At 43.0% G+C, this 14,117-nt stretch overlaps 1 protein-coding gene across 5 annotated transcripts in view; it reads left to right on the forward strand.

Moving 5' to 3' along the window:
- Positions 1–14,117, forward strand: part of ABCA12 (ATP binding cassette subfamily A member 12) — a 604,574-nt gene that overhangs the window by 431,079 nt on the left and 159,378 nt on the right. For all 5 annotated transcript variants that reach the window (XM_033946149.1, XM_033946152.1, XM_033946153.1 and 2 more), the window contains 2 exons: positions 97–293; positions 5,360–5,517. In XM_033946149.1, coding sequence (XP_033802040.1) covers positions 97–293; positions 5,360–5,517 — 355 coding nt within the window. The remainder of the gene's footprint in view (positions 1–96; positions 294–5,359; positions 5,518–14,117) is intronic.

The raw sequence follows: 14,117 nt of genomic DNA on the forward strand, positions 1-14,117 counted from the left end.
AGTATAGTGCATAAAATGCACATCAAAATCATGAGTAACGATATATGGCTATTATATTGCATGTAACTTGATATGATACATAATGCTCCTTTTAAGGGCTTTGAAGGACATCGGACTATACAGACATCGTAATAAGCCAGTCGGTAGTTTATCAGGTGGAATGAGAAGGAAACTATCAATATGCATTGCTCTCATTGGTGGATCAAAAGTCGTTATCTTGGATGAACCAACTACAGGAGTGGACCCTTGCTCTCGACGAAGTATATGGGATATCATATGCAAACACAAAACTGGTATGAACCAAGTCAAATTTTAGAATTTTGATGATACAGAGCCGTGCAAAAGTTTTGCATCACCTCCGAGTAATACATTGTTCCATCTTTCTTGCTGGATCACAGCAATATTTCTGATGCCTACTGCTGCATATTATATACTGATGTGTTCAGAATTTTATGCTATATTACCCTGCACATTTTAAATTGATTTAGGCCTTCAGATTTAAGACTTGTAATGCATAAACTGTGGAATGTTGAAATTGTTATTTCCCATCAAAACCGGATCAAAACAGTCCAATCAGATCACTCCGTTTTCAACCAATGGCCTTTGTTTTGAGGAACCAATCACAGTGCAGCATTCACACGCATATATGGTAAAAATCAGTTTTCATAACTGTCTGCTACTCCAGTGACAGCATAATCACAACATGGGAAAGTTAGAAATCTTTCAAAAGAAGAACATATGACGGTGGTTGCACTTAATGAAGAAGGCTATTCAAGCCGGCAAATTGCAGCCAGGGTGAAGCGCAATCAAAGTACAGTCATATGCTTGATCAGTAAGAAAAAAGAGACAGGAAATGTGACTGACAGTGCTCGAAGTGGAAAACCAAGCAAATCCACTGTGCGAGAGGACAGGGTTGTTCACCAGATCTCAGTGACAAACTGCAAACTCACAACACCAGAATTGTCAGCCAAGTGGCAGGAAATGTGTTCAGGGAACGTATATGCCTCAACAGTATGTCGGCGGTGCCTGGAGTTTGGCCTACGTGGCTGTAGAGCAAGAAAGAAGCTGTTGGTAATGACGATGCAAAGAAAGTGACGGGTTGAGAGGGCCAAAAAGTACAGCATGTGGACTCCAGAGGTGTGGGAAAACGTTCTCTTCAGTGATGAGAGTACTTTCTGTGTGTTAGGAGGCCAGTGCAACATGTTAATGAGGCTTTCAAACCACAGTGCCTGGATTTGACTGTATAGCATCTGACAAAATCATGGTCTGGGGCTGTATGTAAGCCAATGGCATTGGACGCTTTCAGGTGATTGATGGCATGATGAACGGTGCAAAGTATCTCTCCACTTTGCAAAACGTAATGGTTCCGTCTGCAAGGAGTCTCTTCCAGTGTGACTTCCACTTCCAGGATGATAATGCACCCTGTCATCGGGCAAAAATGGTGACAAAGTGGATGACACCAAGCCATATTCAGTGACTGGAATGGCCAGGGTAGTCACCAGATCTTAATCCAATTGAGAATTTGTGAAATAATTTTACTGTCAAGGTGTTCACAAAACACCCCAAAACAAAGGTTGAGTTGATTAATGCTTGGCACCATGTTGTACAGCCAGATGAACTTCGAAAATTGGTTCACTCCATGCCTTAACGCTGCAAGCTTGTTATCAAGCACGCACAACACTACACTCAATATATATGCCAAAAATCCTAAAATAGTAACAACAAAGAGGCACAACCAGTCACAACAGGGTTTGGATGGGGGACGCCCAGAATAAGCTACAGTCCTGACCTGAAACAACTCCACTTGAGAAGTAAAGGGCGCTCTCAGTGTGAACCATCAGCAATGGGAGCAGAGGCTCCGATACTTCACTTCTGGGTTGAGGCAAGAAGCCTCCACCACCACACCATCATTGAACCCCCTATGTGTGTATAATAAGAAACACCTGCAATAAAGCCCTGAATAAATAATACAATCTAAGCAACCCCGTGAGCAAATCAAAAACTCGAACGGTGGAATTACAAACTGAGCGACCCCCACACAAACCCTGCCAGCCGAAACCCGCCACGCTAGATATAAAGCAATATCAAAAAATACTCAAATTTAATCAAAATGATACTTATCTGAACAAAACTACCACAATTGAAAACGCCAGGAGCCAAAGTTCAACCACGCTGGTTTCGGGGAGGAGCCCTTCTTCAGGAACCTAGCCCCCGACCACAAACCAAAAAGAAAAGAAAAAATGCCAAAATGCGGAGCGGGACGGCTCCGCATTTTGGCATTTTTTCTTTTCTTTTTGGTTTGTGGTCGGGGGCTAGGTTCCTGAAGAAGGGCTCCTCCCCGAAACCAGCGTGGTTGAACTTTGGCTCCTGGCGTTTTCAATTGTGGTAGTTTTGTTCAGATAAGTATCATTTTGATTAAATTTGAGTATTTTTTGATATTGCTTTATATCTAGCGTGGCGGGTTTCGGCTGGCAGGGTTTGCGTGGGGGTCGCTCAGTTTGTAATTCCACCGTTCGAGTTTTTGATTTGCTCACGGGGTTGCTTAGATTGTATTATTTATTCAGGGCTTTATTGCAGGTGTTTCTTATTATACACACATAGGGGGCTCAATGATGGTGTGGTGGTGGAGGCTTCTTGCCTCAACCCAGAAGTGAAGTATCGGAGCCTCTGCTCCCATTGCTGATGGTTCACACTGAGAGCGCCCTTTACTTCTCAAGTGGAGTTGTTTCAGGTCAGGACTGTAGCTTATTCTGGGCGTCCCCCATCCAAACCCTGTTGTGACTGGTTGTGCCTCTTTGTTGTTACTAGCTTGTTATCAAGAGCAAGGGCTGGCCCATACGTTATTAGAATAGCAGAAAACAACCATCTTTTTTCAGGGCTACCTCCTCTTGAAGAGGGTAACAGTTAAAATACAAATAAACTTAGTACGTATTAAAATAGCTAATGTAATCCATTTATGAAATATCAACATTTTCGACATTCCGCAGTTTATGCGTTACAAGTCTTAAATCTGAAGTCCTAAATCAATTTAAAATGTGCAGGGTGATAGAGCATAAAATTCTGAACACGTCAGTATATAATATGCAGCAGTAGGCGTCAGAAATATTGCTGTGATCCAGCAAGAAAGACGGAACAATGTATTACTCGGAGGTGAGTGCACGGTGCTGTATATGGAAAGGAGAATTCACATATCCAGGTCAAGATATGAGAATTGCCATATCTAGAGCCTCTTGTAAAATGGTTTGGGGACTGCAAGTGTAAATCTCTCCAAGTACAGAAGGAGCAACAATTTTAGAAAACTGCACATGGGGACAACAAACATAGAAATCCCCTCACATCTATGTGAGACCAGCTTTCTAAAATTGCTGCCCTGCAGTAGAGGGCCCTGGTTCAGGTATACTGTAGCCCTTGTAGGCATCTGATCTCACCAACCCTTGCAGGTTTACATATGTGGAAATGAGTGAGTAGGCATTGCTTGTGCTCCACTAGAAACCATGGACTCCTGATAAGACCACTAAGAAGATCAGTATATGTGTGTGGGGGGGAAGGGCGGGGGGGGGGGGGGGAATTGTTACCTTATGGGTAGGTTTATGCATCAGGATTTTGAAGCATTGGGAGGAATGAATGTCTTGGGGGGGGGGGGGGGAAGGGGATGAGAGGAAGTTCAAATTCTGGGGGTAGAGGCAGAACTTTTGGGAGTATTCAGAGGTGCCAACCATCAATATTTACATCTACCCCTTACAGCAGACACTAGCTAGATATTGACCAAGACCAAGCACTGGCAATTGATTCCTATTCAGTTAGGTCTGGATATTCAATGTTAGTGCCCACACATGGCCTGACATTGAATATTTGAGTCTAACTTGGCTTTTACACTGCCAACTGAATATTGACTGGCTGGAATTTTTTTTTTTCACTTTAAAAAGTTCATGATAAATGTATCCAAAGCAATATTTGGGACTGATTCATTAAGGTTTTTCTCTTTCTGTGGTTTAGATATAAAAAAAAAATCATCCAAAAATATAATTTATTAACCCTCTCCCCCTTTTACTAAACTGCGGTAGATGTTTCTACCATGGCCCGGAGCGCTAAATGCTCTGACACTCGGAATTCTATAAGCATCGCAGCAGCGTTGGAGCTTTTAATACCCTGGTCTGTGGTAGAAACATCTAATGCAGCTCAGTAAAAGAAGGCCTAAGTGTGATAGTGGGAGACGTTTCTTGTTTTTTCATACAGGAGATATTAAAGTTAGAATGGATATAGCAAGTTATATGTCTTGAATTAGAGTCTTCATGCCCTAAATGAAGCAATCATTCAAAAATACAAAAATGTTGGGTCCCTTAAAAAAAGATAGGGGATAGGGATTGGGACTTGTATACTGCCTTTTTGTAGTTCTACAACCACATTAAAAGCTGTTTGCATACAGGTACTTCAGGCATTTTACCTATCTGTCCTGGTGGGCTCACAATCTATCCAATATACTTAGGGCAGTGGAAGATTAAGGGCTCCTTTTACTAAGGTGCACTAGCGTTTTTAGCGCACGCACAAGATTAGTGCATGCTAGCCAAAAAATTACCACTTGCTTAAAAGGAGGCGGTAGCAGCTAGTGTGTGCGGCATTTTAGCACGCGGTAAGCGTGCGCTAAAACCGCTAGCGCGCCTTTGGAAAAGGAGCCCTAAGTGGCAAGTAACAGTGTGGAGCTTGAACCCACAACTAGAGAATGACAATGGCAACAAATTTTTCCCCGTCCCCGCGGGAACCCATCCTATCCCGATGAGTTCTTTTCCTGTTCCTGCCCCGTTCCTGCATGCTCTGTCCTCATCTGCACAAACCTCAAACACTTTAAAATCATAAGTGTTCGAGGTTTGTGCGTTTAAGGCTGATCTTACAGGAATGGGGCCAAGGAAAGCGACAAAACCTGTGGGGACAGGGCAGGGAAATTGAGTTCCTGTGGGGACAAGGAAAAATTTGTCCCCATGTCATTCTCTACCTACAACCACAAGCGTGCTTAGGCTGTAGCTCTAACCACTATGCCACACTCTCTTGGGAGGCTCATCATACTTTCCTAAGTTAGACAGATAAGTTATCCAGATAATGGATGGAATATCCCCTCTATCCAGGTACGTTTCAGGACTGCCCTGATTCTACTCTGGCACTGTCTGGATACTGCCAAGGAAGTCTGCAAGCACATTTAGAGCCAATATCAGGATAGGGTCATTGAATATCCTGGTCAATAACACTAAAGTGCTGCTATCTGGATAAGTGCATTTGAATAATGACATGTAACTAAATAAAAAACTTTCAGCATTGTTATTTATGTATGCACTTTGAACATGCCACATTGACATACATTTTGCAGGCAAAACTATTATTCTGTCAACTCATCACCTGGATGAAGCAGAAGTTTTGAGTGATAGAATTGCGTTTTTGGAACACGGAGGACTCAAGTGCTGTGGATCGCCTCTCTTCCTCAAAGAAACATTTGGAGATGGATACCACCTCACTCTCACCAAAAAAGTCAGTATTTACAAACTGAACGTGGTTGCTGGTTTTTTGTTTTGTTTTTTACTTAACATGCATGATTTGTTTGTCACAAATACTTTTTCATATTTAATTCAGTGCTATATCCTAGGAGAAATTATAACTATCAAAGCATTGAAGCATGTCTCTTATTTCCATGACAATTTGCATCTTATAAAAAGTCAGCTGGATCATAGGTGGAGGAGTCAGTGGTCATTACAGAACAAGCTGTTATGTAATGTAGATTTTTGGCTAGAGGCTTGTAGGAGCCCAAAGAAGCAGTTGTTGAGGTTCATAATTAAAGAAAAGAAGAAGAAAAAAAACCCCATTGGGGGGACCACTCTGATTCCAACACAAGGACTCAGAGTCAATATCTTGAATAAGGAGTAGCAGAAATGGCAGAAACAATAGGAATACACAGCCACATAAAAACATTTTTCAAACTATGTGAGAGGTTCAAGGGAGCATGTATAACAGGGATCTCAAAGTCCCTCCTTGAGGGCCACAATCCATTTGGGTTTTCAGGATTTCACCAACGAATATGCATTGAAAACAGTGCATGCACATAGATCTCATGCATATTCAAATACTGGCAGTGGATCTAGTGGAGAACTTGATAAAGCTAGTGTTGTTTGACTGGATCCTTAAACTTTTCTTTAAAAATAGATCTAAGGACTTCCACATTCAGATATTTCCTGATGTCTCGAGAGAGACTCAGAAGAGAAGAAGGGAATTTCTAATGTTGAAACCAGGCGTGACTCAGCTAAGAGCTCTTTTCTTCCTTAGATATCCTTGTAAATGTGTCATTAGATACCGTTCCTTAAAATATGTGTTTGTAGAACCAGCTCATTTGAATGCTTTCCTTTCTCTGAAGCGTCTTGAATGTGAAGAACCACCTGCATCCATGTGATAATTAGCTCTTTCAGCAGCAGATTAAGTGATTTTCTTTGTAAAGATATCCTTTAAACTAAATTACTCTTTTTGTTAATCTTGGATCCTAAAATTGAGGACTAGTGTGTGATTAAGTTAAGATTTTTTTTTCCTTTTATAGTTTGATTTATTTTCAGTATTGAAAGTAAATTTAAATATTATGTTTTCTTGATTACACTTTCTGTACAAAATGATATGCTTGATGATAATATGAAAATTTAATAAATAAATAAATATTAAAAAAAGCTAAGTGTTGTTTGACAAATTCCACATACCTGTATATGATTGATTTTATAAGTCAGCAAGAGTATGAAAAAAATATATTTAGAAACTGGGGACCGCTGAAGATATTGATGGCTATGAGTGGATCATTGGGAGGCACTCATAGTTCACCACAGAAGATCTCCAGATATGAGTTAAAAAGTTATAAGTTCTGCTGATATCGATGCTGGATAGTGAAGTATGTATTGTGAGAAACAAATAAACGGTATTGATTATGAATTGATGCTTGGTTTAGGTTACATTATGACCAAAAAAATTCTAGCTGCATCTGACACAGACACATAATTAACCACATCTTCTTTTGCTCAGGGTGTCAGGTCAAAAGCGCGCCGGGACAAAGGCGCGCCCAGGCAATTGAGCGCAGTGCAGAGGCGCGCGCTGAAGAAAATTACTGTTTTTAGGGGCTCCGACGGGGGTGTGTGTGGGGGGGAACCCCCCCACTTTACTTAATACAGATCGCGCTGTGTTGTGGGGGCGTTGTAGGGGGTTTGGGGGGTTGTAACCCCCCACATTTTACTGAAAACTTCACATTTTCCCTGTTTTTAGGGAAAAAGTTAAGTTTCCAGTAAAATGTGGGGGTTTACAACCCCCAAGCCCCCCACAATGCTGCCGCGATCTGTATTAAGTAAAGTGGGGGGGGGCTCCCCAACAAAACCCCCCATTGGAGCCCCTAAAAACAGTAATTTTCTTTGGTGCGCGCATCCATCTTGCGCTCAGTTGTCGGCGCACGCCTTTGTCTTCCGCGATTATGTCTATGAACCTTTGCCCAGGTACCCAAGTAGCTGTGGTATGATATTCATTGGATGTCATGAAAAATAAACCAAAAGTAATGCTCCTTCTATTAGGGCAAACTAACTTTTGAATTTTGATTGAATATAGGATAATTTCAGTAGTATTTCCAGAGGTAAAAATATCCCTAATTTGCTTGATGTGGTACAAGCAGTTAATGTAGCTGGTTTTAAAAAAAGGTTTGGACAAGTTCCGGGAGGAAAAGTCCATAAACTGCTGTTGAAACACATGGGAGAAGCCACTGCTTGCTCTGATCAGTGGTATGGAATGCTTATATTTGTGTTTTTGCCTTGGATTGGCCTCTGTTAAAACGGGATACTGGGCTAATTGGACCATTGGTCTGATCCAGTAAGGCTATTTTTATGTTCTTATGTACACATTTCACTATAATTATTTATAATTTGATAATAAATTCCTGCTACAGATGGAATAAATTTATATTCTGTTGCATCTGTACAGCAGAAGATATTGCCCTTGGACAAGCAAAAAAGAAAGAGAGAAAATCCAGAGGTTATGTCATTTTTACTATCTAGGGAAGCAATATTTAAAAGTATATGCAGACGGTAGAGGATGGAACCCCTTAAGTGCTTTGTTTAAAAAAATTTCTGGCACTTATTTGATTAATGTTGGTCATAGCTGTTGCAATACAGCCAAACTCAAGGAAGGGGAACATGTATAGTGCTAAAAGTTACAGAGTGTTGCCATTCAGCCACAAAGCATATAAATTATGCATTCATCTGCAAACTCTAAAATGATAGGAATAACTTTATATGGATAAGCTGTGCTGGCATTTTTAGTGCTCATAGTTAAAGCATTGCCTACTCGAGAATCTGAATAAAATTATTTGGATAAATTATCTGTATAATTTTCTGTTGAGCTGAATATTGACCTCTACAGTATTGGAATCCCAAATGAGATACTAGGAATAGCCTAACAAGAATGTTTCCCACAGATTTTAAGCTTCTTTTGAGTATGGTAACATCCCACTATCTATTCTAGGCCATAATCATGGATGACTTGTATTCTACACTATTGCTACCTAATTCTATTAAAGGACATCATTAAATTACAGCTGTAGTCCAAGTGAGCCAGTTTGTTATATAGCACTAGTCTAAGGGCATTTGATACCCTAGGTGAACCTTCAGCTGTATATGCTCTCCCCATCATAAAGCAGCTCTTGGCCCTCCCCTCCAACCATCTCCCCTTTCTTTCATGTCCCTTCCTTTCTGTTTCCTACTCTTCCATAATCTAGTAGCGATGCTTTCTACTTTACCTTCCCCTAATATCCAGAATATCTCTCCCTCTCCCCCTTGTGGTGTCCAGGATTTCTGTCTTTCCTATCTCACCACTCCCCTGTCCCCCATGGTGTCCAGCACCTGCCTCTTTCTCTATCTCTGATTTCCTGTGTGGTATTCAGCATGTCTCCCCTTCCCTTCCCCCCCCAAGGTGTTCAACATAGAAACATAGAAAAAAGCAGCAGAAAAGTCTGCCCATTCCAAGTATCCCCCCCCCCCTGAATTCACTCCCTTAAAGATCCCACGTGAGTATCCCATTTTCTCTTAAAATCCGTCACGCTGCTGGCCTCAATCACCTGCAGTGGGAGTCTCTTCCAATGATCCACCACTCTTTCGGTGAAGAAGTACTTCCTGGAGTCGCCATGAAACTTCCCTCCCCTGATTTTCAGCGGATGCCCTCTGGTGGTCGAGGGTCCCAGGAGCCAGAAGATATCATCTTCCGACTCGATACGTCCCGTGATGTACTTATACGTTTCAACCATGTCTCCCCGTTCTCTTCTTTCCTCAAGTGAGTACAGCCGCAATTTTTTTAGTCTTTCTTCATATGTGAGATCCATGAGCCCCAAGACCATCCTGGTGGCCGTTCGCTGAACCGACTTGATCCTCAGCACATCCTTTCGGTAGTGTGGTCTCCAAAACTGAACACAGTACTCCAAGTGAGGCCTCACCATGGATCTGTATAACGGCATCATGACTTCAGGTCTCCTGCTGACGAAACCTCTGTGGATACATCCCATCATTTGTCTTGCCCTGGAGGAAGCCTTCTCCACTTGATTGGCAGCCTTCATGTCCTCATTAATGATCACCCCTAGATCGCATTCCGCCGTGGTCCTAACCAAGGTCTCACCATTTAGTACATAAGTTCTACGCGGGTTTCTCTTACCCAGGTGCATTATCTTGCATTTTTTAGCATTGAAGCCTAGCTGCCAAGTAATTGACCATCGTTCCAGCAGCAGTAGGTCGTGTGTCATATTATCAGGTAATAAGCTTTTGCCTACTATGTTGCAAAGTTTGGCGTCGTCGGCGAACAGTGATACCCTTCCTTTAAGTCCTTGCGTCATATCTCTTATGAATAAGTTAAATAGAATCGGGCCCAGGACTGAGCCTTGCGGCACTCCACTGATCACGTCCGATGCTTCGAATGGGGTACCGTTCACCACCAGCCTCTGAAGTCTTCCGCTCAGCCAATCCCCAACCCATGTAGTTAGAGTGTCTCCTAATCCTATCGATTTCAGCTTGTTCAATAACCTTCGGTGAGGGACGCTATCGAATGCTTTACTGAAGTCCAAATATACCACGTCCAGTGACACTCCGGCATCCAGTTGTCTAGTAACCCAGTCAAAAAAGCTAATCAGATTAGATTGGCAGGATCTACCCTGGGTGAACCCGTGTTGGTGTGGCTCACGTATGTTTTCTTCATCTAGGATTGTGTCAAGATTCCGTTTGATCAGTGTTTCCATGAGTTTACACACTATAGACGTGAGACTCACTGGTCTGTAGTTTGCTGTTTCTGTCTTGCAGCCCTTTTTGTGGAGTGGGATTACGTCAGCGGTTTTCCAGTCCAAGGGGACCCTTCCTGTGCGTAGGGAAAGATTGAAAAGAACAGATAATGGTTCTTCCAGGACTTCATTTAACTCCCTGAGCACCCTGGGGTGTAGGTTGTCCGGACCCATGGCTTTGTTTACTTTGAGTCTTGATAGTTCGTTGTAGACGCTACTGGGCGTAAATTCAAAATCTTGAAACGGGTCTTTCTGGTTATCTCCCGTCTGTAGCTGTGGACCAGCTCCCGGCGCTTCACGGGTGAAGACTGAACAGAAGTATTTTCTCAAGAGCCTCCTTTAAACTGTACGGTGAATGATTGTGTGAACTGGAGAGTTCTAAAGTGCAAGGAGGGTAAGGGAGAACTGGCTGACCTTGGGATCTGCCTCTGCTAGCATGAAGGATGAATGGCCTGGGAGGAGGAGTGTATGAAATCCAAGAAAACTAATAGAGAGGGAAAGAAAAGCATGCCAGAGAGACCTACTTCCATTGGGTTGGAGAGACTAGCAACTGAGGAGAACTGTTTCTTTTAAGGTGTAAAAGATGAACATCCCAGGAGAATCAGCTTCTGCCAAAGGAAGGGGCTCAAGGAGAAGCAGAAAATGAGTAGCTCAATGGGGCCTGATTCTTTTATTTGAATAGTGGGAAGGTGATCAGCCTGGAACAGACTGTCTGAGTCTGTACATCAAGCTTTGTCTCTGGTAGTATTCAAATCTAAGTTACAACATTTTGAGGTTGCTTTTAACTCCTAACTCCCACTCGCTTGTAAAGCACCCATGCCTGTTTTATTATACCCTCTCTAAGAAACTCCCTAACCCCCTACTTGTCCTGTTTGTCTGCTTGATTAGATTGTAAGCTCTACTGAGAAGGGATTGTGGCCTAGATTCTCAAAAAAGCACGTAAAAAAATGACGGGCTGCTATTGCAGCTGTTCTGGTAGCGATTTTAAAAAAGTGAGTCATTCTAAAAAAAAAGCTAACGTAAATGAGGTTGGCGGAGAGTAGCGAAGACTCGCTAAATTTGCATGTGTCCATCGCTGGTGATAATGATGGGCACATGCACAGAATAAACACAAAAAGAAAAAAACAGAGCATGCAAGGAGACAGAAAGGGAGAGATGGATTGGAGGCGAGGTGAGAATGAGGGATAAATATTACACTTGAGGGAAGGGGCAGGAGGTAGAAAGCGTTGGACTAATGGAGAGAGAGGGATAGATGTTGGATGGGGAGTGTGGAAAGGAGGGAAAAAGAAAAGTCACACTCAGGAGAAGATGGAGAGGGCAGAGAGTGAAAAGTTAGACTCATGGAGGGAGAGGGTTGGGGAGGGAATGAAGACTGGAGGGAGGAAGAATTTAGAATGCAGAGAGAAAGAAATGTTGGACTTATGGAGGGAAAGGAGGGAGAATGTTAGATTGGGAGGGAGGCCAGAATACAGGAGGGAGGGAAGATGTTAGACTGCAGCAGGCAGAAAGGAGGAAGGAAGGGAGAAATATTATACTGGGAGGGAGGAGAGATGATTTAAGGAGGGCAGAGATGTCAGATTCCAGAGAAGGATGATGGAAGGAGGGAGAGAAAGATGTCAGACTACTGGAAGGGGAAGGTGAGAGAGATGCCAGGTCAGAGAATGGAAGGAAAGGAAGGGAGAGAGATATACCAGACTACATGAAGGAGAGGAGAGGGATGCCAGACTGGAGGAAGGAGAGGAGAGAGATGCCAGACTTCAGGAAGAAGGGGAAGGGAAGGAGAAAGATGCTGGACTACAAGAAGGGGGAAGGAAGGAGAGAGAGGTCCTAGATCCAGCGGCTCTAAATATCCCAATTCACTCTCTCATAATCTCGAAACTAGATTACTGTAATTCCCCGTACTGTAATTTCCTGTAGAGAGAGGCATAAACAGCAGAAGAAAGGAGGTGTTTATGCCTCTGTACAAAAAGTTGATGAAGCCCCACCTGGAGTATTATGTTCAATTTTAGAAGCTGTAAAAAGTGGTCCATAGGAAGGTGACAAAAATGATATGGGGCTTGCACCAAAAGACATGGGAGATTGAAAGTCCTGAATATGTATAACCTAGAGGAAATAAAGGACACAGGAGATGTGATACAGATGTTTCATCCATTTTACAATAAATGCTGTATTTTAATGCATAGATCTCTCTGGAGCTCAGTGAAACAACACAGGGCTATATCTGATTCTCTGCCCAATTTTCATCTTTCTTCCCCATGTGCACCATCTCTTTCTTTCTCACTCACACACTCATGCCAACAATTCTCCCTTTCTATTCCATCCCTCCTATATCCCACGTTAGTGTTCCCTTCCTCCCTCCCTTCTGTGTCCCATGTTCATGCCTCCTCCCTTCCTTCTGTGCCCCGAGTTCATGCCCCTCCCATGTCCCAACCCACTCCTTCCCCTCCCCCTCCTTTCTACCTTTGTCCCAGATCATGTCCCCTCTCTCCCTTACTTGCTCAAGTCACACTCCCTTCAGGGCCGTCCAGCTGGGCTGCTCCTTCTGCTTTCAGTGGCACTAGTTGCAGTGACACACAGGTAGTTGTTCACATGCTGCACATGGCTGACCCACATGCCTTGCCTCTGACATCAGCTGACGTCAGAGAGGTTTCCGGGTCAGCTACGTGCAGTGTGAAAGAGCTGCTGATGCGACCTTCCAACAAGTGCTGCTGAAGGCTTTCCTCCAATGTCAACTCTGACATAGAAGGGAAGCCTTCTGGGTCGGCTTCAGTGGAGGGGGGCAGGCAGAAAGGAGGGATCCCCAGCAGTGGCTTCTGCGGAGGGCAGAGGGCAGGCAGGCAATATCCTCGGCAGAGGTGGCAGACAGTGCCATGTACCCCCAACAAGCAGCTCACGTACCCCATGTTGAGAAACATTGCTCTAGAATTACCTCTCTTTCATTTGAATATTTCCATTTCATTTAAGTTAAATATCTTCTGCTTTATGGCCCTGATTCTATAAAAAGTACCTAATACTAGGACCTGGCTTCTCTAAACGGCTGTTCATGAGGCGCCGTTTAGATAATCACGCCTTCAGGAAAGGTAGGCACCGGAAATGCAGGCCAGCACCTACCTTTGATTTGAATCATGCCTATCAAGGTACTTGATGGTGCCTAACACCATTTCCGAAATTACAGTGGCATTAGGCATCATGAAGCACCTCAGTAGCCGCAATTCCGGCAATGTTTTTTAGGCGCCTTGAAATGTTTTGTAAAGCACTTTTAAATAGCATTTTCTTCTTAACCTAAGCACCAGTAGGATGTCTACTGGTGCCTACGTTAAAAGCGCCGTTTATAGAATATGGACCTAGGTGCCTAGATCGGCATGCCTAGCCAATCTAGGGACCTGAATTATTTTTTTACTTGGTTCAATCAATACTATTAAATGAACAGTGCCATTAAAAAACAATTTTAAAAAATTAATTTTCAGGCACCTAAATCAGTAGATACCATATAGGTGTCTACACTGAGACACCTACTGGCACGTATCCAAACCTATCTGAAAAGTAGTCATAGCTAGGGGCAGAATTTGGGCATGGATTGCCATAGGCACCAGAAGGCATTGATGTTAAGTGCCATTAAATTAGGCCAAGAAAAGCTTGGCCTAATATACCAGTGCCTAACTTTATGATGCCTACTGGTGCCGAAGTCAACTTAGGTGCCAGAAGGTACAATTCTACAAACAGCGCCTAACAGTTGATTGACAACCACGTCTATCAGCACCTAGCTACTAGGTACCGATTATAAAAACTGGTCATATATGTA

Source organism: Geotrypetes seraphini, chromosome 5 (assembly GCF_902459505.1).
Source record: "Geotrypetes seraphini chromosome 5, aGeoSer1.1, whole genome shotgun sequence".
Classification (NCBI taxonomy): domain Eukaryota; kingdom Metazoa; phylum Chordata; class Amphibia; order Gymnophiona; family Dermophiidae; genus Geotrypetes; species Geotrypetes seraphini.